The following is a 27,641-nucleotide window of genomic DNA, read 5'->3' as shown; positions in this document are numbered from 1 at the left end:
CTGTGTAACCATGGCGACGGCGCGGCCCAACCCACTACGGCGGGGGGAGACCGGAGGGGTCCGTGGTGTCGGGCCCGGGGCCGGTGCGCCCAGGGGGCAGCCCGCAAGGCCTCGCCTCAGGCGGCGGCGGGGCCGCAGCCGGTTGCAGGCAAATTTCTCGCTCACCTGCGAGCTGTTCTGGGCTAAACGGTGGCTTTCCCCGTCACGGTGCCCTGTACGAATCCAGGGGTGCAAGGGACTTGTGAAAATGTAAAAGCAGCCAGGTGAAATCATCTAATTCCGGACGGCTCGCTGGCTTTGCACCGCGTTCCCCGTCAGGCGCACGCTCCCTCCGGCAGCCTGCCCGGTGAGGTGAGGAGAAAGGGGGTAAATAAAATCTGAAGGTGACAAAGTTTCGTTGCCTTGCCTTAGGTTTGTTTTCCTTTTTATCAGCTGCTTCCTACGTGGTTAGCTCTGTTCCCAGTAATGCACCAGTTGAAGGCAAGTTGGTTTACTAAAACATTGATTTGCAGTGTAGGGACCTTGGTTCTAATTGCTTGAAGGCAAATCCATGTCACAGATATGAGTAAAGAATTGTCTTAGCTGTAGGAAATCAAGTTCTGAGCTTCAGCCAATGATATTACCCACAACACCACCTTTTAACAAATATAACCCTTATCATAGAGCAAACAACCTCTTTGAGCTTATTGTCGTGTTTTCCAAATACAGGGTCGGTGCATGCCATCAGTGGAAAGCACAGGATGAATTCTTCAGGTACGGAGTATATTTCAGTTTCTTCTCCAAGCACCTACGGCATGAGTAAAAAACCTTTTCCTCAGAGAGTAATCACACAACCACATTTTCATCCTGCACGTTGGAAAAAGACATCCGTAAGCAAAGGGGGCTTTGACCCTGACTCCCAAGAGTCTGATTCTGAAAGCCTTGTTCAAGAGAGGCAGTATCAGCTGGAACTCCAGCAGCGAATTCATGAAAATGAAGAGCTGGTAGGACTGTATGCTGATGAGGTGGAGAGTGACAGTTTAGAAGAAGAAGACAGCTTGGAGGAGACGAGTTTAAGAGAACAAGGAGTTGAGTATGACACAAATCAGTATACAAATGGAAAACGAGAGAAAGAGAGTAATGGAAGGTAAGGCATAATCTTTTCATAGAAGTGTATAATAGTTCTAACACTTTAAAGCCTTACATCCCTCAGAATATATATTACATCTTCAAGACCAGCTTAGATTGCGAAAGTGATGTTAAGAACAGCTAAGCACTGAGCTACATGCAAAACTACTGCTTCATCTTGCACTCATTCATAATTATTATACCCATTTTTCCAGCGTAGCCTCAACTGTTTATCATGTTGGCTAAAACACCAGTGCAGGAGGTTAAGATGGGACAGAAAGATCACTCACAGACCCTCCCCATATACTGGCTCTGGACACTGGACACTACGTACAGTTGCAAATGCTACACGCCTATTTATTTGCCTCTGTAACAGACAGGAAAGAAGATTTCTGTAGCTGGGATCAGGAAGACACCAAGGACAAGCACTGACCGTTTTCATTCCCTGCAAAAAGACCTGCACTGAGCAAACTAGGCCACTGCCTGTAAGGAAACCTACAGGCAAAAACAGATGGGTTAAAAAACCACAGTTTTGTCCTTAAAACTGCATAAATCTAAAATAAAAAATAAGCAGAGGTTACCATTGTCTTTAAACATTATTTAGAAAGCATTAACTTGGCACATAAATAAAATTTAATTTGCTGTCATATGCATAAAAGGTTTAACACGGCATAAATTGGGAATAATTCTCAAATTTAAAGGGATTAAATTAAACCTGAAGTAATAATAATGTGCAGTTTCAATTTAATTGTCTACTTAAAATAAAATGGCAAACAAATGAAGGCTAAATGATTAATAGCATGCTTTTATTCACCTCCTCAACAGGCAAAATGGCCAGTTATTGAACATTTTATTGTGAGTGCAAATGATGTTAATTGTACTAGAAACATGCTCTAATTTTTAGTAATTTTTTTGACTGAATACTATGCTGAATGCGAGGCTCTTCATTAAATGGAAATTTGATTTTATTTTGTTTGAACTTAGCCTAGTAAGTACTCAAACACAGTCCATTAACCGGAGCAAATATCACAGCATATGCATATGAAACCCCCTCTCTACATCCATTACTAACCTCGGAATTTGAAGAGGAAACGCTGCATCTGTTGTCTGCGTACAACACTTTTGTTGATGAGTACAGAGTCCATCTAACCTTTATATCAAGTTGGGGGGAGGAATAAAAGGTGCACTTTTTGTCTGCAGATGATTAGAGATGAAGGAGCTCTTCACACTCATTTTGTTCCCTCGCGGTGACCTGGCCTGCATAATACAATTGAGCTGCTGTGCACTTATTTCAGCACAATAGAACTCTCTAGCATTATACTCTGTTATTTGAATCATTACAATTATATCACATATTTCTGTACTCATTTCGAAATATGGTCACCTATTTCTGTTTACCTGCGGTGTATGACGACTACGAATAATAATGTTTTCACTGGTGTAAATCATCTAATCCCTAGTATTCAGGGTACCATGGCACTGATGCTGAACAGAAATGAAAAGCATTGTGAGAGAAACAGACTATTTTATGACTTAGGAGACACTTGAAATACAGGCATATACTTAACTAGTTTAGAAAGGATAAATGATTTATGGAAACATTAATATGATTAACTATGCCACAGTTTAGAGAAATACAGCAAGATCAGTACATTTCTTTTGATTGGGGCTGCAGGGTCAGCTGTTTTCGGTACCTGTAAATGTCCCTTTGAAAGGCTCGCTCTTTACCAGTGTCCAAGAAACCAGGACTATACTGCATGTCCAGTTAAGAAAAAACAGTGTTAAAAGCTTTTTTCCATGCTCCTTATTCCTGCCACTGACCACCCATCTCCCGGGAGCCAATTTGTGTGTATTTGGCTCAGGCAGTTGGTTTTCCTTCTGTTGGATAAGAATATAAATCGTAAACAGGATCGATTGTGTCATTTGTAAGGCAGACCATCTTTGTTGGCATTGTGACAAATGTCTTCTAATACCTGAAAAATCTTTTAATTGGTGCTACTTGTACTTATTCTACCGTATTCCACTGTGATCTGAACATCAGGCCAATTTATCATTCACTGATAATAAAAATTAAAAATGAAAAGGAGGCCCTGCCTAAATTTTTTACTCAACCATGTTTGATAAAACTGTTCTGCTCCTGATTCAACAAATGGTCATAATGTATGCACTGAACTATTTCAATTGACCATGTTTGCAGAACATTTGTAGGCTCAAATTGCACACTGAAAAATGTAGGAGTTATAGTGTATACATAAATCATTCTATGTTTGTTTGTTTGTTTTTTAAATAGGGAACAGCAGCCTGTAGACAAATATTTCAACCTAAGGTATAATCCTAACTGGAAGAACACAAAAGAGGTGGCAGAATTTCCCGAGACAGCAAAACCACATCACGTTGCTGGAGGAGGCAGTGTGGACTTTTCACAGGATTCATTTTACCTCCATTCCAGTGGCTCCCCAGAAGAAAAGAATCAACTGGAGGCAAAGTTGCAGGATTCATTCTCTGAGTTTGGTACAGAATTACTCAGCTTTCATGAACCAGATGCCTTCACCAGCAGTGAGCCTTTTAGGTTACATACCAGAGGGAAGGAATCTGCAGATGGCTGTTATTTCAAACATAGTCCCAGTGCACACAGCAGTGCTTTTTCTCTTCACATTCAAGAAAATCAACCCCAAAGAGCAAAAAAAGACTTCGTGGAGAAAAATAAACGGACTTTGGGATTACGTACTGACAAGAAAAGTTCATATCTTCAGTTACACTGCAAAAAGCAAGGAGAAGTTCTTCAAGAGCAGGTGGGTGACTTCTACAAGTTTTCTAGTTGGTGTAGACCAAGGACTGAATAAACTGGGGTCTAATGTTAAAATAGAATAGCTGCATGATATTACAGGTTTGTGTGGGACCATCATGCACCCGATAACATAAGATTTCTGATGAGAATCTGGTTCACCTGTTTGTGCTCCGTATTATAATCACAATTACATATGTAACTGCAGTAGGAAACCTTGGTGTTTGGCTTAAAAAGTTACATCAGTGTTTTTCCACCCTCGCTGATCCTAACAAAACCGTGTATGTGAAGTTACATTTGAGCTTGAGAAATGCTGTGGTCACACTGCTTTCAAGGGCCGTGCTTAATGCTGTCCTTTAGGGTCACACGTCTGGGAGTATCCAGGAAAGAGGTGTTAAGTTTTGGGTGGTCAGCCAGCCCTTTCCCCCTTCATACTTTCTCAGCCAGCCCAAACCTTGTATTTGAACTCAGCCAGCAAATGCTGGGAATGTGCAGCATGGGGATTTGGAGTGCCTGGCCCGATGATTGACTGTGAAATGTCAGACAACCTGCATTAAGGACTAAGTGGAAATGTAATGACAGCTCCTAATGAACATTATACAAGAGTTTGTTGCTTTTCCTTGCTGTACATTATGCATAACGGCGAGGTGGATGTCACTGAATCACTCCACAAGTTATAGCACAAATAATTCTTATCTTGCAAAACTACAGAGACTTTCTGTTTCGAGTGCCACATTTTCCAAGGCTAATGAACAGTTGACACAACACTAGAGGGCATCTGCTGACTACATTACAATGAGTGCAACGGTGGGCAAGCTCTTTTCTATCAGAGCTATTAAAAGCACTTGTTTTTTTCGGTTATAATTTAGTTGATGGTAAAAATAATTAGTGTAGATGGCTACTAATTAAAGCCGTGTTGATATGATTATGTTTACTCTTTGAGAATTCTCAAAGTGTTTCATATTTAAGTATCGGAGCCAGGGATCGGGAATTCATTGTGTAGACTGAAAGATATTTGAAAGATTATTGAAAGAGATGTAAAATAAAAACAAACAAACAACAACAACAAAAGCACTGTTAAAATCAGGGCTGTATTCTGAGATCACCTTGCTGAGGGAGCCTGGGGGATAGCAGAGCTGTACCACAGCAGGAGCCAGGCAGCACATGTGAAAAAGGTGTGCTTCTTTCCTCAACAAGTTGATGAAGCAGCAGCAGCATTTTCGGTCAGCTAGCTCTGGATTTGCCAGGAACAGACATAGGAAGAATTCCTTACCTCTCCTTGTCTTAATGAGGACATCCATCCCTCCACTTGGTGACCAAAACTGACCTTTGACCATGATCTTCCAAAAAGATATAAGAGACACCACCATCAGCTTCACAGAAACCAAGCGTTTGAACATGCTCCAGGACTGAGAGCTAAACAACCACCCTGCAGCCCTAAAACCATCCGCTGCTGTTACCCCCTGGCACACTGAAGAATTCTTCCCATGGCTATATCCAAGTCTTCCTAAAATCCATTACTATGTTGTCCTCTGTTGAAAAGCTTTCAGAACGTCACTCCTCTAAACCCAGCTTCCAGTCTAGATTCATTCAATTCTGGTTTGCTCTTCTATCAACATTGTCTCGGCTTAAAATGTTTTTTCCCCTCTGGAAGTTTTTTCCTACTTTGCCAGGTATTTCCAGCCTGTGCTCATCCTTTATCTTGCTAGGCTTAACAAACCCCACTCCTGGAGCCATTAGGCTTAAGCTGCACTTTCCACCCACCTGCCTGGTTTAAGGAACTTCCACTTTTTGTTGAGTACAGGTGATAAAACAAACCCAGCACTGCCTGTGAAGCACCTTGAGTAACAGCATCAGTACTTCTGTCTTCTACTGCAAATACCTTGGCTGATGTGACGACAGAAGTATTGTTTTTAGCAGCACCCATAACCCTCATCCGTCTTGTGGCCATCCAGCACACCTCAGTTTGCTGGTGCTGGTGCAAAGGAGAGGAAGAGAGGAGAGGTTAAGGCTGGCACTGCCCCAAAACTGGTGCACGTGGAGTCAGTGCCAGGGTGAACGTCTGACAGCATCAGGGAGATTGAGAGGGGAAACCTGGAGAGAGATGAGGAAAAATACTATCTGTGCTGCGGGTGTGAATTAAGAGGGATTTTTATAAAGGGCAACATAACTCATACCTACTTTACAGCAGCAACACCGCTGGGTTATTCTCCATTTCAATTGAAGTGGAGGAGAAGTGAGGCCCAAAGCCTTAGGATCCAACAGACGGTTTCACAGGGTAGAAGACAAACTGCCGAGGGTCTCACTCACAGTGCTCCAGTGAAACACAGGGCTCCATCAGGGCTTCAGGGCAGGAAGCCCATTAAAAAAAAAATTAAAAAATGTCTTCAGACAATTTTCAGTACAGAGAAGAAAATCCAAACATCTCAAGACTCGAGATGCTCAATTCAACAGTCAAGTCTTCTCGCTTAGGCCAGTCACCTCATGTGAAAAACAATCAAAAGTGCAAAGCCAGCAAGTATGCAGGGATGCAAACAAGCCACACATATTCTTCTGCAGCAATTAAACACGTTCTGAAACTGTTTGGTTTTGTTTTTTTTTCCTAAACTGGATTATTATGAGCTTTGCAGGTTGGTAAAGCTGTTTTTTATCAATTCAGTCACTGTTAGGTGTCAGGTACTGTCGTAATGAAATGGTTGTGGGCACTGAAATAAGTGCATTGCACACAAGTTTATTCAGCTGGCACAATATTAGGTAAAATATCTGCAGCCTCATCCTTGAAAGATTTACAGATGTTACCTCTGTGCATACAGACAGCAGCCTGCATGTACCAAAACATACCATAAATGCGTGTCGATCTGTATATTTACTAATTTATATAGCATTTTATAAAGCATCAAGTTCTTGGCAGTGTTGCCTGATTCTTTAAGAACCCGATGATGAGTTTCTTTGAGAGAGAGAGAGAGAGAGAAAGAGAGAGAAGTAGCAGCCAAATCTAGCTCAGCTGTACTCAATCTGAGTTGCTTTCCTACCTACAAGCCCCTTACTTCAAAGCAAGGAACATAATGTACAATTTTTTAATGGCTCTAGACCAAGGCACTCAGACTCTCTGTGCACTGCGCCTTACCTCAGTGTAAACACCTAATCAAGATTGCCTGCGCTTCAACAATAGCAGCCAAATGCAATTCGAGAACCACAAGCCTTTGAAGTCCTCACTGCAAAGGCCGGTTTTCTAGTCTGGGATAATGACATGCCATGATTGCTGTCTTTGTTGTATCTTTTCAGTAGAGAAGCAATTATGGGCCTCAATTTAACAGAATAGGCATTACACAGCTTATGATGCTCAAAATGCAATTTCATTTGATCATTTTCTCAATTTGATTGGTATTAATAGAATAGTTCACAAAAAATGCTGGCAGAGGTTGTGTCCTGTTCCTCTTTCAAAGAGATAATGTAGAAGTATGCTTTACCTGCCCAGTAAACTATCAGTGCAGTGAGTCAGTTGGTTCCACCAAAAACATCTTCCTGACTGCAGAGCTGCATCTATCCACATCAGGAAGCCTACGAGGAAACTTTGTCTGTTACCTTTTCTAGCAACAGCTACAGAATCTGCATGGTCATTTGGGGCAGCAAGGGCACCTGAAAACTCAGCAATGGACCCTACCTACCTTTATCTTCTTCTCCCAATCTCTTGCCCCCAAAAATGTGGGTCTCAGCTCCCCGAAAGGTTTTAACACTTCCTCCACGCTGATTTCACCATGATGGTTTTCCATTAGTACTACTGACCTTAGTCACAAACGCCTCGCCAGTGCAACTTCTGCTTTAGCCAGCATCACTCTGCAGCCACTCCTACTACAAGCAAGCCCCTACAACTATAAAAGTTGTCTCTTTATTGTGGGACTGCACACTTCACTGAGATCACACCTCCTAGAGAACACAGCAGGATAATTTCAGACAGCACAAGTACAAATAAAAAGTAAGAAAGCATTCTGTTTTGTGAAACTTTCCAGATTGAAAAAAAAGTTTGATGCCTTCAATAAAATTTTTCATTATTACCATATCTATATGGGAATCTCTTGGCTTTGAAATCTGCAGAGCCAGCAGCCACCCTTGAGTAATTAATTGCTCAAATCCAGTTTCCAGACGTGGTGCTACTATGGCTGTGACCACACGAAGATACACTTCTTGTTTCTGGGCTTGCTCTTTTACAAAAGCAGTTTGATAGTGTTGCCCTTTTGGCTGTTCTTTGTTTCTGTAGCTACTCTTTGTGCTTTCCTACCAACATTGCTGTGTTTTGCCATCTTCTTCCACGTGACCGTGTTGTTTAAGACCTTGCTGCGGTATGTTTACCCACCAGTATCTTGGTGCACTGGCTGATTGCCTGGACAATGGCAATTGTCTGGCTGATCTTTTACTAGGTACATGCACTGACTTTCATATAAATTGAGGAGCCCAGGCATTTGAAAGTTACAAGTAGATTTCTGTGCCGCATGCTTCCTGCAATTTTCTTTTCCTCTCTTCTCCTTAAAAGTAGAAGGAATACTCCCTGCTACCACACTGCTATTGATGTTTTTTGCCTTCCTTTTCATTTGTTCTTTTGGCCATTAATTTTCTTGCCATCTATTATATAATGCCTAAATGGACCATTTGAGCTTTACTGGGAGTCAGATTATTTCTCATCCTTTCCCAGGACTTTTAAATCCTTGCTATGTCTGGGCTATCTTTAAGTGTGGCCATAAACATTCTGTTTTTTTTAGATTGCAGATACTAAAACTGCTGATGAGGAACCAGTTCAGAGTGTCCCACCATTCCAGAACGTGAAAATGGACCCTGAAGACAAGTGGTACCTGAAGTCACAGCAGCTCAAGGTTCCTTTCCAATAGAACATGATAATTGAATTATATAAGTAAAAGTTTGAATATTTCAAGCTGATTATTTCTAGAGTGCCAATTACTGTCAATAAATCCTTACGTATAAAACTGCAGATAACCACAAAAAATTTAAGGCCTATGCTGGTTTCTATACTGAATGATTTTAAATCAAAAAGATCTCCAAATCCCAAGAAATTATGAGCTTAAAGAGTCACATCTGTTTAGGACATTATTTGTTTGATAAAGTAAAAGAGCAAATTAGTATATTGTCATGTTTCCTCATTCATGAGGATTCTGAGATAGAATTTAACTGCTGTTGCATTACTTGTCCCCAAAAATCCCAGTGAACACTAAGGGGCTGCCATAAAACAGAAAATATTACAAGTAGAAAAAGTTGCAGTGACCTCCACTTGCACAGAAGATTTGTTTTATGCCGGCCTTTCAAACCATTGTAATGGAGTACTCTGGAACAATAAAAGAGACCTGTTTGTCATCACTGGTGAAAAAAAAACAAAACAAAACAAAACACAAGAAGTTCAGAATGAGAACTTCAGGCTAACTGGAATTATTATTAGCAAACCTGGTTACTGACTTTGTATCGAATGTACTTGAAGTAATCCAAGCAGATGGTTTAAATTCATTTAAGAATAGAAGCTGTGCTTTTACAAACAAGATTTTATGCTGCTGTTCATTTTAAGAGATGGGCTCTAAATATGGAATTACAGAGTGAGAGAGGTATTTCACTGAGCTGCTCGTTCCATTTAAATGGGAAAACATTGGCCTAGAGTCAGTTTGGCAGCAGTGGATGCTTTCCACCGCTGGCACAGTATGCCAGAACACTAATCGCTACAGCAGAGGTCGAGCTAACAAATCATCATCTTGGCACCAGGAGTCAGGATTCCCCAGTGCTAAAGCTTTCGCCAAAACATGCTGCTCTATACGTGGATTTAATACCTACCATTAAGTAGTTATTCTGAGTGCATATGCTATGTAGTGGTTGCAAGTGTTGCTAACAAAAGAACCCTAGAGAGACAGGAGGATGAAATGGAGGATTTTAGTGCTGACAAAGATTAAATGGACTGAGAATGGATTTGTATATTACCTAGACGGAAAGCCATGCCTTTCCTCAAAATGGGCCATACCCGATGCTGTAATTGGAAAGCAGTGAATAAACTCCAGATTTGGAGTATGTCTGTTTAGCTGAACCCAGTAGTCCTGGTGTGCTTAAATTTTTAAATTGTTTCTTTACTATTTGGATGTTTTTTCAGGACACAGGACAGGGAGGAGTGCTTGGTTTAGAAGTGAAATCATTTAAATCATTGACACATGTGTTTTTTTTCTGCTGTGGACCAGTCTAATAATGTGCACATAGCTATCTCTTCATGAAATTTAGTACAATTTACCATACCTAGGTCTCTTTAAGGGCCCTTTCATCAGAAGATGTTTTGTTCAAAAACCCCATATCCCAAATCCAGAAACAAATGCCACAAAATAAGACTGTTGTCCATACCATAGTAGACTTCAGGAAACAGATGCTTTTCCTTTAACACTTCACTCTGTGAAGAGTTAACTTTTAAAATTAATTTCCATCCCGATACTCATTCAGACATAGAAAACATTCCTGTAATCCCTTTCAGGTGGGGCTGTGTGTTGTAACAGGCAAGCTTACCTATACGCTTGCATATTGTTGATCTTAATGAACATACAAAATAGCAACAACTGAAATTCACCCCGCTTTTGATAACTTGTTTTAGGATCACCAAAACAAGTGGTCCCAGAGAAAGAAAATAAAATCCAACCAGAGTCTCAAAGGGGGAGCTTTCTCAAGGAGTGATAACCAACAGCCAGCAGGAAGACTAGCAGAACCAAAGCCTTGGCATCGCCCAACGTCAGAATTTCGGACAGCTCCCACACAGGCAGCAGAGCAAGACAACAGCAGTGCACCGCAGAAATGGCTGTGCCCCAGTCTTTCTGTCGGACCTGACACTAATACAGCAGCAAATTCCAAAAATTGCTTAATCAACTTCCCAAATCAAAGACATTCTGTTAATCAGGATTTTACCACACCTACCTATCCTATTCATCCAACACCACATAAACGTAACCCAGCAGAGGTTATGTCACCGGCATATACCAGCAAGGAGACCAAGAAATACCAGCATCAACCTCCAAATGGACTTCCACATGGCCAGCAACATTTATACACGGATGATACTGCAAATTTGTTTCCAAGAGTTGGCAGTACCAATGGTCAAGCATATCCAAATCAGAGGAATATTTCATCTACTTTTAATGCTAATTTTCAAGAACTGGTAAAGGACCATATATCACTTCAGGATTGCAAGAGGCACAATTATGCACAAAAAAGTTATCACAACTATGCTGTCAGTAGTTTAAGGTAAGGATATGTGTTGAAACAATGTTATGGTAACGCTATAATACCCAAATAAATTAGAGATGAACAAGAAAATGTTTTTTTTAGTCCCAAAATCCAAAGGATAAAATTCTTCTGCAACAAGCCTACCACTATACATTACTACTAACTTAAAATTCATTCAAACCATTGATTTTTTATATATATATCACTGGAAAAGGACCATTCTATACTCTATTCTCTCTTGCACAAAAAAAAATTCTATGACTGAAAGTTTCCCTTAAAGACTAGAAGTTAAAAAAAAAAAAAAAAAAATAGCAAAGAGCATTGTGCCTAAACTATAACTGCATAGAATTATATCAAAATTTGCCTTACAGGGTGAATATCCAGAGTTACTCTAGTGCCAATTCTGGCTTACCACACAGCCTTTAAAAGTTGTCCACATTTACCATCATGGATTGCCACATGCACAATCAGTAAGATTCAATTGTTATTCTAGGTGTCCTGTGTTAGTGTAGGAGCTGAAAGTCTTTGTGCGCATGTGCTGGGAATAAAGGCTGGACACTGTTGGCATGTTGAGCATGAAAATCTAATACCAGCTTTGTAGAGATTCACCTGCCTTGATAAAAATGAAGGTTTTATTTCAAATAGACAAAGAATTATTTCACTACTTAGCAGGCCTGATCCAAAGCCCTTTAAAGGCAGTTTTCATTGATGTAAGCTAGCTTTGCATCAGGCTGAAAATATCCCCATCTGTGTTTTTTCCATTCATATTAAACGGTTTCTGTTCACTTGGGTGCAGAGTCAGTCCCTGTGAAATGCCCATGTGTCCACCTTCATGTTCCCATTATATTCCATGAGCAGTGATTCTTTGTACAGACTACTAGGAGAGCTATCAGCTGTATACAAATAAATATAGATCTTCTCCCTCTTTCTTTTTTGAGGCCTTCCCAGTCACCAGCAGCCTGTTGTACAGCCTCCCAGCTTACGCAAACCACAGAGCAACATCACCAAGAAATGTCTCATCTGAAAGAAGCTCACTTAGCTGATGACAGGCACTTGTTCAGCCCACTTCCACCAGTAATTCCACAGGCCGAAAGTGATTCAGAGGTGGATCCAAAGAGAGGTGAAGGAAATCAAGCAAAAATAAACCGAAGCAACTCTGAAGGATATCTCATGCAAATGGAAAAGCAAAAACAGCCTAAAGTCTACAAGAAGGTAATCAAGTAGCCATAGATTGGGCAATTTTGCCTTTTTACTTCCTCCTCTGGTTATTTTTTTCTCGATAAACCAAAGATCTTCACTCAAAAAAAAAGGAATGGGGATATATTGTTATTACCAAATTATTTGAATCTAGAGAGCGAGGCAATTCACTGCCACCTCTACGTCACTTTCATTCTTGATTAGCTCTAAGAACACACAGAGCAGTTTTTGTCCTTTAAGGTATCCAGTGATAAAATGATTTGGAATAAAGCTGTTTGTATAAAACAGCAGGTAGCCAGGCTTCAGATCTGAGCAAACCATTATCTTGGGTCATGCTCATTTGCTATCCAACTCAAATCTCTTGGTTTCCTAGGGAATCACACTGAACAAGACCAAACTTAGAGGATTTGTAAAGCTAACGGCATAAACATTATTACAGGTCTGCTGACAATCCCATTGTGGTCCTTGTTAAAACTTGGTGCTTTCTGTTTCTGATGTGTATCCAGATTTCATGCTGTAACCAGTTAACACAGATGCAGTGGAAGAGAATAGAGATATCCCTGTGTGTCCATGACAAATTAAATGTTTACGAAGTTAGCTCCATGTCTCAGGACAGACAAGCTAATCTGGAGTAATTACTCATGTGCTTCATCTAGGAGGGTGTTTGTGTATTGCTGCCTGAATGCCCCTAAGAAGAATTAGCTGGATTATGATAGTAACTGAAGGGCAGATTTCCTTCCCTTTCTGTTTCCCTGAGTTCAAACCATTGTTTCTGTCCTGTATTTTCAGTAGCTTTCTCACACTTCACATGTGAGAAATGTCACAGAGAATAGGACTGTTTATATCCCACAGAGGGATCCAGCTTTTCCTAATAAACAAATACAGTCATACTCATCACAAGTTTTTAAAATTTAGTCATTTTTTTAAAATTAACCTAGTCTTCTTAACATTGTTTTAAAATTCTGGAAGTATTGAGGTTATTTGGTTTTTTTGTAGTTGTTGTAAGGTCATAAAGGGTTCAAATGGTGTCATCCATCACTCATTTTCTGTCTTACCTATGCATTTGTAAGGCTGTAGCTGTGCTGCAAGGCATACATTTTGCATCTGTCTGTGTACAATTTTGCATTGCAGTTTTGAGAACAAAGAACTGTTACTATTACTAATAATATTTGCCTATTTTTTTGCCACTGTTGTGGTTTAACTCAACAGTCAGCTAAGCACCACACAGCCATTCGATCACCTCTCACTCCTACCCCAGCTGAAACCAGGGCAGCTGCCAAAATCATTTACTTTTATCTGTTTCTCTTATAATAGTTTCTTCGGAATTTCATTCTGATAACTGTCAATTGGGTCACTATAACCTGTTTAAAGCTCTCAAAAGATCATTTTTGACTGCAAAAGTATTGCTTTGTGATGTGGATGACTGGCAATTATCCATCTGGATTCAAAGGAAATACAGTGTAATTTGATTTCTGCAATTAACTCAATCTTTTTGGTCACTTACAATCTTTGAAATGAGACATGGCAGAGGTAGAACTGAGACTGTAAGTTGAATTGTGCTCTTATGTTTGTTGTCCACTACAAGACTGGTTTTAATTATGCTCTCCATGAAATGATATAAAGGGAAGTCTGTCACTACGGTGTGTTTTTCAGCCATATAGCTCAAAAGCTTACATGAATTTGGATGTGAAGCTTGGAGGCCTCGGACCTGACTATGAAGCCATCAAGGAAAAAGTAAGTGGTGCCCATCCTACAGTCTGCTTTTCAGTTGTGCAAACATGAGCTTAGGCAGGGGAGAATGGCAAAAAAATCATCACTAAGAAGCAGCTCATGTTTGTCTGTACTCTGTCCTTTCCTCTAGGTCTAGCTTGAGATCCTAAGGGGAGATTGAAATAGAAGGAAAGACAACTGTATTGTGGATAGTTTCAGCCCTCTGATTTTGAACTCCTAAAAATAGGCATTAGTTCAAAGAGTTCAACAGGGATAGCTGCACGTTATTAAATTATACATTCACATGAATATGTTGTATTGTCATTCCCCGTGTAGAAAGTAATACTGCCTACCCTTCAATGTGGAAGAAAAAGAAGATGTAAGTAGTGTAAACACAAAAAGAAAATAGCTGGGTAAACTTTACTGACTGTAAGTAAATGCCAGGTATTACCTTGTTGAAATGGAAACGGATTGTTTGGAACAAGGACCTGAACAATTGGTATAATTTCACCTGTTCTCTGCTGGTAGCAGCTGTATATCTAAAGTGCTGTAGAATCTATCCTGCATGCTTTGAGACCCTGTTAATCTGCCAACAGTTGCTTTACATGGCATTCTTTAGAGAAAGATTGTAGGACAGCGGGAAGCACAAATGATATTGAGAAGCTCTTGTGATTTCTTCAGCCTTCCCATAAATGAGATAGATCAGAGAACTCAAATTGAAACGGACAGCGGTGCATAGCCCAGAGCACTGTGTGACTTTAGCAGCTCCACAACACTTGTGGAGCCTGGCATGCCAACGTGGTATTATTGCACTGAAAGGAAGTCACTGACATTAATAACTGAAGCAAGGTAAAGCATACTGCTGAATTAGAGCATCATGAATTGCTAGAAACATAGAGAGGCAGAATATCAGATAAGCAAATGAAGCATTGTCATTCAGGACCCTAAAAGTAAGCACAGAGATTTTAGAAGTCTCTCCAAAAGGTGACAAAAATTAGCACAGCCATTTTAGAACAGAACTGACGCATTTCTGTTGAGCTCTATCCTTGATAGGGTCCAAGAAAAAGTTCTTTAAAATGAAGAATGACTTAAAAAACTGTGCCTTTCATCAGGGTTTCCCATTGTGTTCTGCTTAGGAATGACCAGTAGTGTAGCCAGCTTAAACAGCAACAGAGGAGTAAACGGAAGACTCCAGTGGAAAAAGTGTTTCATTGATGGATCACTGAGATGTGTAGTTAACCATACTCTTTTTTTCTTTTGTCAGAAAGAGAAGTTAAAGCAACAAAAGGAATATGCAAAGCAAATAAAGGAACACAACATGAAAAACATTGCTTTGGTTCAGAGGTTACCTACAAAACCCCAGGTCATATCTTCAGTGTCAAGACAGAAGGTAAGACTAGAGTTCGTGTCAAATGTATGCAAGGAGTGATTCTGGACTTTGCACAAAGAAAAAGAAAAGCAGGAAATTTAAGTCATAGTATGCTGAAATACATTATCTACATTGATTTTCCTTTAATTCTAAGGACTTCTACTCTAATGGGATCTCAGCAGGTGCTCTGTGCATCTATTCTATTGCTGTAGATGTATGCCAAGAGCTGCTGATTTCTTTGCCAGTCTTCAGTCCACGCATCCACCTTGGTCATCGTGAGAATGTACCAATTGGAAGTGGAGCAGTACTCCACCCAAGCTATGAGTACTCAGCCTGGCTTAACCAGCCAGTGATGTTTTCCTGGCAAAAGGGCAAGAATAAAGGAGAGCAGGACCCCTGCAGGAACACTCCCCAGTGCAGCACATTCTCTATTACATCGGTGTTAGAGTCCATGCCACTACACAGTGCACCCTTCCAATGGACCACAGATAACCTCTTATTAGTCTATTATCCACCTGCCTGCCAGTCTCAATCACAAACTCTTTTCACTTCAGTTGCATAGCTACCGTAATTGGCCTTATTTTCAAGCCCATATAACATTACTTTAGCCTTCACTGGCCTTCAAAAATAACCTAAATGAGCAACAGCTGACTACTTGACAATGGCATATATAAACAAACAAAGGGAGTGCCTTTTGCGTCCCGGAGGAAGTAATAAAGCTCTGAAAATACCACATATTCTGTCAGATCAGCTCTGCAGGAGCTCACCCTCCTGGTGCTGAAAGCACACTAGGTATTTCTCCAAGGTGACAAACGAGAACTGCGTGCCTCAGAGAAAAAAGTTTTTGAGTTTACAATTAGTTGCATTCCTCAGTTACTTGCATTCATTTTCAAATTGCATATAAACCACAAAGAGATGAAACTGCATTCTTTAGATGTTAAAAGGGCTTTGGATTCCTTCAGAAGACTTCCTGGTCTGTCTCTTTCACCAACAACATGAGATAATGCAACTTCCACTTGAGACTTAACAGATGTCTCCAGGTACGTGGCTGAAACACAGATACCAAAAGACACCTCAGGTAAAAACAGGGTGTTCCCGATAAAGAAACAAAACCTTTCAATACATCAGTTCCTTAGATTTTGTCATCAAAATGCTCAGTTTCCATCTTTGTCTCATTAACCTACGTAACACCTTGCAAGGTATGATTAGGAATAGGAGCTTAATGAGATATATTTTTTTTAATGAAGTTTAGAGACTTAGTAGACAGTGTTGCTTTTTTGTTTTTAAAGAAAAAATGCTATGCTTCTGTATGGCAGGTGGCCTCCAGAGATAAGTGTCAGGAAGCAAATCTCCTTGAGGTGGGTTATTTTTCCCATTGGAAAGGTTTCTTGCTGTTGCCACTGAGGCGTCTAATACTGAACACTGACAGAAACAAGATCAGGAATTAGAAGAACTACTGACTTGACTGAGCATAGAAACATCCAAATTTTCTTGAAGTGAAGGATAGGTTTCCTCTTAATCACAATTTCTGCAATCTTCATGTTTTTAGGCACTGGAATATGCTAAGAAGATTCCGAAACCAAAGACTTTCACAGCAAAACCATCAGATGAAGAGGTGAAAGAGGAAAGAGTTCCACCACCAACTTTAAAAGGAGACAGTTTTCCTCAAATTGCATCTCTGGAAACTTTACAAAGCAGACATGAGAAGGAGAAGCAAGTTGTAGCTGCTTTCAGAACCCTTCATATCTTATAAGTGGTTTGAAATGATTACGGATATCTTCAAAGCAAAAATATAGGAACTGTTTAATTATGAGCTATAACCATCACATATTGATTTACCATTCCATTCAAATATAAAGTGGCTTAAGTTTAATCAATTTTAGGATCAGTTCTACTGTATCTAATTTCTAAAAACGTAAACACTTACATATGTAGCATTTTAAAAGTACTCATCTCTTTTCTGTTTTTTGTTGCTGCTGTTTTTTTGTTTGTTTGTTTGTTTTGTTTTTTCCTTGAAATGAACTGTTGCAGTTGCATCCTTGAGTCTAATCAGCTAGTGGCTTGTCAGAGCTGGGTCATTTTTAGATATGTCAAACATACAAGCATATCTGTAAAACATTAAAAATAATCACCACTTTCATTTGATGATACCAGCAATGTTTCTCTTTTTTAAAGTGCAGAGGAGACTTCGGCAGATTATCCAGAAATAAAGTCAAATCCATTGCTGCTAAGAAAGGGAACAAAACTGTGCAAACACATCAGTTGGTAGTGATACAATTCTGATTATTCAGCTGTTACTCTGTTAGTGAATCATTGTCACAGCAACACCAAAATTTTGAAGCTTCATTTGGGAGAGGAAAATATGAAGCTAGAACTGGCTGTTCATACAGACGATCTGTTATTAACCAGAAGCAGTTAGAAAATATATTGAGTAACTAAGGATAATTGAGAGATACATGTTTGAGAGGAAACAGCTTTTAACAGATTAAATTATAAAAATAACAGCCAACAGATGGGTTTCTTAGGATGGTTCTGTTTCTTCAAGTTAGTAAATTATGAAATAAGTCAACATATGAAATGTGATTAGAAAACACAGCGAGGGAATTTTGAAGAAAACACTACAATCTCTTAGAAAATAGGTTAAAAAAAAAAAAAAAAAAAAAACTTGTGATTATGTGTAATTGCTTTATCTGATTTATTAAGTCCTGTTTGTATGGGAGGAGAGAGAATTAGTTAAAGGCAAAGTGGGGAATAAAAGAATATCTCCGATATGGCTTTGGTTTTTTCTAGATGCACTGAGATCTTCTTTTCAAGGTAAAGATAGAAATGAGTAAGATTTAACAGATTTCTGGGTTAACGTTTCACCATATTACATCTCTCCATTACAGAAGAAGACGCGTTCCTTTCTTTAAAACCCTCCTGACCCACCTAAGAGATAGGAAGCTCTTCATGCTGTGGTTGCTTCCCACCACACATGCTGAGGTGCTTTGCTGAATCAGACTTTGTGATGTATGTAATATTTGGGGGAAACATGGTAGAAGAATTGCCTTGGGTTGGGTTGCAAGGAAAATATTTTGGATTCCACAGTACAGCAGTAGACATCTGTTGTGCAACAGGACTGTCCTCTGGCTCAGCCTCCTTCCTCCTCCCCTTTGGGATCAGGACACATCAGCATTTGGCCCCTTTCTGCAGGACGTGCATGCCTGCAGTATGCTCCAGCAAGCTAGACAGGGTAAATGTTTCCATGCCATGCCAGTTGCTGCTTTTCTGGATTTATTTTTAAACTAAATGGTAACACTTTGAAGCATTTCTGATTAGGGAACCTCAACTTGTTGTTTCTGCTTAAAAGTGATAATCCCCCCTTAATACAAACCTCAAGTACCTATTTTAATGAAACCTTCAGATGAATATCAAAGAGCTATTTACTCGTATCTAATATTTTAATTAGATTATATTCTCAATTTAACCCATTAAACCCCCTTTGATGATCTCCATGTTTAGTGTTTAGCCCCAGATGCTGGAGGTAATGAATATTGGACCTTTGATTTAATGAGAACTTCTGCCTTTCCAGCCTGACTCCCTTTGTATCCCCCTTTTTTATTTTCTGAGCTATAGAATTCAGTTAATTGAAGAAGTCTCTTACCACCACACATTAAGGAACCTAAATTAGCATCCCTTTTCTGATTAGAAAATGCAAGCAGACATTTTCTCTTTGATCTGAGGATTGAGTTGAAGTAGGCAACAGCCCCCTGAAAATGAGCTGATGGCCTTATTATTTGGCTGCCATGCAGATGCGTCCATGTGGTGCAAAATGCTTAATGTCTTAATTGATCACCTTCCTCCCTATCTGTCATCCTACTACCTTTTAGAGCTCCCGTAAATTAGGGTGATCTTTGTGGGTGGGTGGTATGGTTTTTGTTTTTTAAATAAAACAATGAACTCTTAGGAAACATTTAAATACTAAACCCATGCTAAACTGCAAGCCATGTATATTTATATGATGCTGTGTTGGGGGGGGGGGATTTTTTTTTTTTTTAAACCATCTCACAACCCATTTGGAAAGGACTGTATTTTTTCCCCCAGGAAAGGACATTATTTGCAGCATATGTGCAAAGAAAATCTTTTGATCTACCTCAATACTAATGCAAATTCTTCCTGCACCTAACAGATATGGTGGCACAAAAAGGGACCATACACGTAAATGATGAGCATCCATCTGCTTAAAAGCAAAGGCCAAAACTTAATGTCTTTCAAATTAGGAAGGCGAGGAATTTAAATAAGAAATAGGCCTTGAATTTTGCATTAAGTATTCAGGGAGAGATTTAGTTGGAGTAGAACCTGTCTGCTGTAGTCTCATGGCTGCAGCACAGCTATTCACAGAGCGCAGCGTTGCTCGCCGTGAGCACAGGCTGCCTGTACAGGGGCAGAAACGTGTTTGCATACATCATACAACAGAAATTCTCAGCATTTACTTGGCAGCCCCCTGCTACTTGCCACCATTCCTTAAAATTTTAGACTGGGGGAAGTACAGAGGCAGAGGCAAATAATGTTTTCAAGGCAGGGAGGCATGCAGGTGTGGCTCGCCTTGTGCTGATAGGCAACAGCATTTGAAGCTTTCGTAACTCCTCCACCAAATCAGAGGCACCTTGGTACCACCAAATTGCACATCACCAGTCACCCTGCTAAAAAAAAAAAAAAAAAAAAGAAAAAAGAAAAAAAAAAAACAAGGTCTCTGATATGTGTTGGGTCTTTTCACTGGGGCACATCACGCCATGGTGGAGGTTACAATAAAAGGTGATTCCTAATTCCATCATTCCCCTCCCTGAATGCTCTGCCTGAGCACAAATCACTCCCTTCAAGGCCCAGTTCCCTCCGTGACCCCACCAGCAGCATTGCAGCAAAGGGGGAAAGAGAGGAGTGCAGCTCTTACAACTCCTGTTGTAACAGGAGCGTGGACAACATGGGGAGGGAAGGGGCAGAGGTTCAGGAGTTCCAGACATCAGGACGGGGATGCAAGACAAGTAGAAGTGATCCTCTGGTACCTTCAGCAGTCAAAAACCTGGGAATTTTTCTATTTAGGAGCAATAGCACCACAATAACACCACCACTGCATTTCTTAAAAAAAAAAAAAAAGGTTTTACCAATTTAAAGCATTAAATAAGCCATGTCCTGTCAATACAGCACTAAAGACAAACTGTTAAAGGTGAAGACTGTAAAACAAGAGCGTGTCCAGCCCTGCAGTCACTGAGTACATCAAAAAGACATCAACAAGCTGTAATGACTGAACGGGGCACAACCCAATCATCTGATCGCTGATCATCTGCGTTTTGAGATCAATGCCGCAGTAAATTATAATAGCACAAAGAATGTGCCTTGTCTTCTTTTCCACGTGGCCCAAACCTGTGAGATCTCCTGCATGAGACAGAGCAGGCGTGTGAAGGAAGGACTGATTCTGGCGGCTGTTTCCACAGCAAGAGAAATGACCCTGGATGCACAAAACCACGGTGACAGGTAAATGCAGTGAATCTCCACCAGTGACAGCTGGCAAGGGTGAGTTAAAGCAGCCTGCCTTACACAACAGCCTGCCTCGAACAGAAGCGATGCTGAGCCAAAAACCTGGATAGAGCAGATGCTAAAGAAGCATCCAGCAGCTCAGCAAGAGCTTTGCATAATCGTGAGCGCAGAGCGGGCAGCTGCAGGTAATGCCACAGTGCTGGCTTTCTGTGTGTCACTAGGAGCACTTAAGGGTTTGTTCCAGCAGTCGCAGCAAAGCCAACACGATGCACAGCGGTGGAGAATATGGAGTCTTCAGGAAAGCAAGGTGAGTGGGCTCAGCAATAGCTGAACCAAGAGCAGCGCAGCGTTTGGGCAGCTTGCCTTTGCTCCTGGCATTTCACAAACCTGTCACAGAGCGACCTCGTTACCACGAGTTAAAGCCAACTTCTTCCTTGAAAGACTGTGCACTGCCAGGTTGAAGAGGCACTGCAGTCTGCTGTGGGGTCACCCTTTCTTCTCCTAACCATACCCTCTGCATCCACCTGCCTTTATCACCAAGTGCACCCCATGGCACTGCTAGCAACTGAGCTGCAAGTGTTCCGTCTAAGCTTATTATGGTATAGAAAGAAGATAAATCTAAGACAGAAATAAGCCACTTCTCAAGCTGAGCAAGACCATCCAAGTGGGAGTTTGCAGTTAATTAGGGTGAGGCTGTTTGTTACTGTGACTAGAGAGGAAGAACAAAGTCATCAGTTTGGGAGGCTGCAGCACTCACGTTCGCAGCCACCCCGTCCTCTGCTCCTCCTCGTGGCCCACCTGCAGAAACTTCACTCCTGCTAGCCGATGGAAAGAAATCACTGCATCCATTAGCCAGCAGAGAAGCAACGAGAGGAAGATGTAAAAAGAATTTTACACAGCTCACACAACGCCTGGATCACTTGCTAGGCATGGCCATGGGTTTTTTACACCCACACCAAGTGACAAGCAGCAGTACGTTCAGGGGTGAAACCACACATTTGTTTCATAGCAAGACTTTGCAAATGATTTGCTATACAGTTGCCCCTACAGCTTACAAGGAAGGAAAAGAAAAAAATAACAGGGTTGGAACAGCTTTCCAGTCCCCCCCAAAAAAAAAAGTTAAAACGTTAAGAACAACAGGGGGGAAAATGCTCAAAATAAAAACAGAAATCAAAAGTTCATGGGAAGATTTAATAGAGCAATCTACACTTTATTTAATGAAAACAGCCACAAACATTAACCACTTAAGTGTAAATTAAATTAACAGGAAACAATTTCATTTCAAAAAGCACACAGAAGAATCCTTAATCAAAATATCAAAATCAAGGCTTCGGTGGGTATCTTGAAAAATAGGAAATCCACCAAGACCATTTTTTTCCTGCAAGGCTTTTCCACACAGCAATTCCCGAGCAAAGATGTAATAGTTATAAAATAATAATAATAAATCCAGCTGCAAACAATCTCTCTCCCACTCCTCAAGCTTCTTGGGCAGAGCAGCAAAGGCAGAGCAGGAAAAAGTCAGCAGCTCTCACTGGATAAGGCAGGACCAGGGAACAAAAGCTCATTTCAGTATTCTAAGAGCAAATCTCAGGAATAAACAAACAAAATACTTCCCCCTCCCTGCCTTTTTCCCAGGACCACCTCTACTCTCCGAATACACGATAACCTCTCCCCAAAAGCTTCACCAAACAGTTCAGAGGCTGCAGCCTCCTGTCGCAGGGGTTGCATCCCAGCCTGGAAGGAGCTGGCTCCTAAGGACGGGGCTGTTTGGGGTGGTGATGATTTCCTTCCTCTGCCTCAGCCCTGTTTAGCCCCTGTCTGCACCCAGATTTCTGGGCTGAGCAGCCTGTTCCCAAAACTTTCTCCCGTTATCCGCAAGGAGCTCATCACTGCAGCGCCCAGGCTGGGACAGGGGCTTCTCTGGGGTCGGGTTGTTGTGTGTGTATTTGTTACGAGCAGCTTTGGTTTTAAACACACTTGTTTTAAATGTTAGCCTAGGGTGGGGAAGACAGGGGGGCGTTTGGGGATTAATACATTGTCTTTTGATCAGCATCAACGCATCGGGAAGCGAGTTCCCGTCGCTGCAGGGCAGAGGCAGCAGAGACTGGAGCAGCGCCGGGGTCGTATCCTGACCCTTCCTCATACACCGGGCACAGCCAGGGGACAGGGGCTGCCAGGCACCTGAGTGCCAGGAGGTTTTGTAAGGGCACAGCCCCCTGCGGGCAAAATCACCTTGGCTCTGCCACCGTGATGGCAGCAAGCACTGGTTTTGGGGTTCAGCTCGGCGCAGTGGGGTCACCCTCGCTCACACAGAACCCTTTGTCCCCTCGGACCTGGCTGGGGGGACACAACCCGGCAGCGCCCGGGGTGCCACCCCGCTCGCTCCACATCCCCCGGGTGCCTTGCAAAAGCGCGGTGTAAACGCACAAAGGACGAAGTCAGCGTTGCGTGTGCGTGCCCCGAAACTTCACTCCTTGTGCTTAACCTCCTCCTGCCTTTTTTCTTTGTGTTCTTTCCCCATCAGAGGGTTTTACATGTTCTTAATATGGCTCATAATGTCTTCATCAATAACAGAGTGAACATTTCACAAATAAAAGGAACTGCACACGTACAGAAGCAGGATTTGTAGGCTCCCTTTTCACTCAGTTGCAATTTTTTTTAATGATCCTGTACTCCACTCCTAACATTCTTCCTCACTAACCTGAAGGAATTCCTCTTGTGTTTTTCCGAACACTTTGCTGCCCGACCCCGTAACCAGAGGCAAATCCACCCGAATAATGGATGCGAGCTGCAGGAAGGCCAGCACCGCACCGCGGCACCCAAAGGTGGCCAGGAGAGATCCGTCACATAAATGTCACCGCAGGGCTCCTCTTTTAGCTTACTTCGAATAACTCCTAATTAAACACCCGCTCCAGGTGAGGTTGGCAACCAGCACAGAGCAAAACGAGCAAAACACCTGACATTTGGGGAGGTTTAGGGTTTTTTTTAGCGCTGTGCCGGATGGCGAGGTTTTCCAGTCCTTCCCCATCACCTCCCTGCCTGCGGCCGGGGCAGGCGAGAGCCGAGATGTGGAGAGGTTTTTGTTTGTTTGTTTTTAATGAAATTGTCTGTCCTGGAGGTACTTATAAATATAAATAAACGTAAAAGACAGCAAGCTATTTCCTGCATAGATGTTTGGGTGTTTTCCCCTCCCGCAACGTCTTATCTTTATTATTTTACATGTAAAAAGCATAAAGGGAAACCCGTGGAAAGGAAGGAAACATACACGTTTCAGTCGTCTGTATTTTATATATTAAACAGGGACGCATTTTCCCTCACAAAACCGCATGTCCCGTGATCCAAAATACCCTGAAAGGTGCTAGCGACACCGGCCAACCAAGTCTAATTCCCATTTAAAAAGAAAGAAAAAAAAAATAAAAATAAATAATTAAATTAAAAAAAAAAAAAAAAAAAAAAAAAAAAAGGAAAGAAAGAAAGAAAAAGAGAGAAAAAAAATAAAAAGAAAAGAAAAGAAAAAAAATAATAACTTAATGAGAGCCCGACGGAGCGCACCCGAGTTTGTGCCGAGGGAAGCCCCAGGAGGAGCGGGGCGCTTTCGCCGGCCGGCAGCTCACCCCAAGGGAGGAAAAAATTAAAAAATCCGTGAATTACCTGGAAATTAAAACCATTCCCCTGGCAGAAAGGTAAAGGCAAAGCGAGCACGGGTGGTGACTGCAGTGCGGAGCCCGGGGAGGCGGTGGGGCAGGTGCAGGCGGGGAAAGGAGCAGAACCTAGAGCCAGGTCCGGGGCTCTTGGAGGGGAAAAAAAGATCCTGCAGGTGGTTCACACCTGGGAGCCATGAAGAAATCACTCTGCCGGTGCCTCTTCCGAGCTGCAGGATATTTCTTGCTAGCTGGGAGCAGCCCTGGTGGGTCCGAGCTATTTCTGCTGCTCCCCTCTTCCCCTTCCCCGGCTCGGAAGGAAAGCGAGGGTAACTTTTGGCTTACCTGGATCCCGGCAGGGCGTTTCTACAATTCTTTTGGCCAGCAAAACGCCTTCCCTGGAAGCTCTGCCCGGACCCAAACCCGACCCACAGCGCTCCGGAGGGAGGCGGCGAGGTCCTATGGGGCCGGGGGCGGTACCCCCGGCCGCCGCTCCCGGTACCCTCGTTTTTTCCTTGGAAAACCGAGGAAAAGTCAGGGAACGGGGAAAAGTCCGATATTTCCAAGGGAAAGGAAAAATTAAATGGAAAGTTGCTTTTTAATTTTTTTTTTCTCCCCGCCAGGCTGAGGTTTGGGGCGGCGCTGGGGGTAGGTGGAGGCTCCGCAGAGCCCCCCGCTGCCTTCACCCCTGCGGGCAGGGGTCGTGCTGTATGTCCCCCCCTCCCCAAATCACCTCCTCCATCCAGGAACACCCTCCCTCCATCCCCCTGGGCTCCGGCACTACTGGAGGCTGGGGGGTGAGGGGCGATTTGTGGGGTCGGGGCTGGGCGAAGCCGGCCCTAGAGGCGGTGGGGGGCGGCCAGGAGGTCCCCCTCCTCCAGGATGTCCACCTCGTCCTCGGGGTCCTGCAGCAGGAAGGGGCCGGGGGGGCCCTTGCGGGGCTCGGCGCCGGCCCCCTCGGGCAGCTCGGGCTCGGGGGAGCTCTGCCCCCGGCTCTCCTCGCCCCCAGCCCCTTTGGGGTCGTCTTGGGTTTTCCGCAGCTGCTTTTTGTGCTTCATCCGCCGGTTCTGGAACCAGGTTTTCACCTGGGGGAGGAGAGCGCGAGGAGCATTTAAAAATAAAAATAAACAAAAATTCAAAATAAGCGTGGAAAAGAGAGAATAAAATAAAAAACGAAACGGGGAGGCTGCAGGGGGGGAAGGGAGAGGTGCCAGCCTCGCCGGAGGCTGCTGCCTCCCCGTACCTGGGTCTCGGAGAGGCTGAGAGCCGTGGCCAGCTCCACCCGCTCGGGCGTGGAGAGGTAGCGCTGGATCTCGAAGCGCTTCTCCAGGCCGGAGAGCTGCGAGTCGGAGAAGACGGTGCGGGCTTTGCGGCGGCGGCAGTGCTTCCCGGGCAGCTCGGGGGCGGCGTGGGGCTGGAACAGGGCCGGCACCGGCACTCCTGGGGGGACACGCGGCGGACACCCGGGCTGCGGCCGGCCAGCCCGAGCCATCCCCGGAGGGCAGCGGAGGCTGGGGGGCGGCTTTCCCCGAGCCTCGTCCCCACCCGGCTATCGACATTTCGTTTTCTGGGGTCGTTTCACTGCTTTTTATTATTATTTTTTTAATTTTATTTTTGTTGTTATTGTTGTTTCTCTTTTTATTTTTGCTCTGCCTAGCCGAGCGCATCGCTCCTGCTCAGCCCGCAGCCTCTCCGGCGCAGAGAGCGGGGCAGGAGGACGGGAGCCCTCCGTGAGATTAAACCCAAACGAAAAGCACCCAGGGCAAGGAGGGGGAGCCCTGAAAAAGGCCGGGTTGGGGGCGGGCAGGGGCAGAGCGCTGCTCCGCGGCCACTCCGCTGCGCGACTCCGGCTGCCCGGCCAAAAAACTTCGCCGGGGTCTCTCCATCCCCAACGGGGAACCGGCTTCGGGAAGGGGCTGCCCCCAGTCTCTCCCAGCATATCCCAGTATATCCCAGCATCTCCCAGCCCCGGAACGGCCCCAGCGGTGCTGTCGGAGGTGGAAAAGCGAAGCCCGGTCTCCATCCGGAGTGGGCGATGCGAGGGGGGAAAAAATAAAATGTTATCTCTCCAAAACTAAAGAAATAATTGAAAAACTAAAAAACGAACAGGCAGGAGATCCTGGGGTCGCTGAGCTCCGGATCTCGGCTAAACGAGGGAACGAAAAGCGGCAGCGCCGGGGGCTCCTCTCCCCGCTAACGAAGCCCGGGGCTCCCCGAAACCGTCGGGCAGCGGGATGGGGACGGATCCGGAGCGGAGCCCCTCAGAAGGATAGGGACGGATCCGGAGCCCTGTGCCTCTTGTCCCCGCTGCTCCCGGGGCCGGGAGCTCCGTTCCCACCCGGCTCGACGGCAGAGCTCGGTGGGTGCCCCCTGCCCAGCGCCGCACTTACCCGAGGCGGTGAGGAAATAGGGGTGGTGGTGGTGATGCTCCGGCTTGTGCAGGGCAGGGTGCGGGTGAGGAGCCAGCAGGGTCGGGGTGGGCATCAGGGGGTACCCATAGTCCAAGAGGGGGACGCGGGAGGCCAAGGAGCCGGGGAAGTGCTCGGGGGGCACCTCCCGCAAGGGTTTGGGCTTGTGCAGCAGGATGTCCTCGATGAAGAAGGAGGTGGGCCGGGGCGCGGAGACGGGGTGCACGGGCGAGGTGAAGTTGAGGTTCATCGCCGCCGTCCCCTCGCTGGGCAGCGGGGAAGGGACGGAGCCGGGCTGCGCGCTGGTTGCCGCGGGGGAGAGGGCGGCCGGCTTGCGCGTCCCGGGACAAAGCAAAAGAAGCAAAACTAAGGGCGACGACAAACACACGAACAAACAAACAAACAAATAATAATAATAAAAGACAAAAGACCAGAAAAGGCCAAAAAAAAAAAAAAAAAAAAAAAGATAAGAAATAATTCCCCCAGGCGGGAAGCGGCCGGGAAGCGCCGAGGGAGGCGAGGCGGCTGGCTTTGCGCTGCGCGGGGCGCTGCGCGCCTTTGAGGCGCAGGGCAGGGGCTCTCGGGCGGAGCAATGGTGGGAGGGGGCGGCCCCCCGGCCCCCCCCGGCCCTCCCCAGCCTCCGCGGAGGGGGCGCGGAA

At 43.7% G+C, this 27,641-nt stretch overlaps 2 protein-coding genes across 2 annotated transcripts; one reads left to right on the top strand and one right to left on the bottom strand.

Moving 5' to 3' along the window:
• Positions 1 to 794: 794 nt before the first annotated feature.
• On the top strand, positions 795 to 17,819 carry JHY (junctional cadherin complex regulator; the record flags this gene model as incomplete). The annotated part of the gene is made up of 8 exons (XM_082777790.1): positions 795 to 1,126; positions 3,398 to 3,899; positions 8,650 to 8,760; positions 10,518 to 11,161; positions 12,082 to 12,355; positions 13,994 to 14,074; positions 15,315 to 15,440; positions 16,969 to 17,819. The coding sequence occupies 8 exons, from the start codon at positions 795 to 797 to the stop codon at positions 17,170 to 17,172; spliced, it is 2,274 nt and encodes a 757-aa protein (XP_082633916.1). The 3' UTR covers positions 17,173 to 17,819.
• Positions 17,820 to 25,354: 7,535 nt separating this feature from the next.
• BSX (brain specific homeobox) lies at positions 25,355 to 27,232 on the bottom strand (the record flags this gene model as incomplete). The annotated part of the gene is made up of 3 exons (XM_082778108.1): positions 25,355 to 25,659; positions 25,818 to 26,014; positions 26,965 to 27,232. The coding sequence occupies 3 exons, from the start codon at positions 27,230 to 27,232 to the stop codon at positions 25,414 to 25,416; spliced, it is 711 nt and encodes a 236-aa protein (XP_082634234.1). The 3' UTR covers positions 25,355 to 25,413.
• Between the last annotated feature and the right edge of the window lie 409 nt (positions 27,233 to 27,641).

Source organism: Aythya marila, assembly GCF_965140915.1.
Source record: "Aythya marila genome assembly, chromosome: 23".
NCBI lineage: Eukaryota > Metazoa > Chordata > Aves > Anseriformes > Anatidae > Aythya > Aythya marila.
This window is presented reverse-complemented; position numbering and strand designations above follow the sequence as displayed.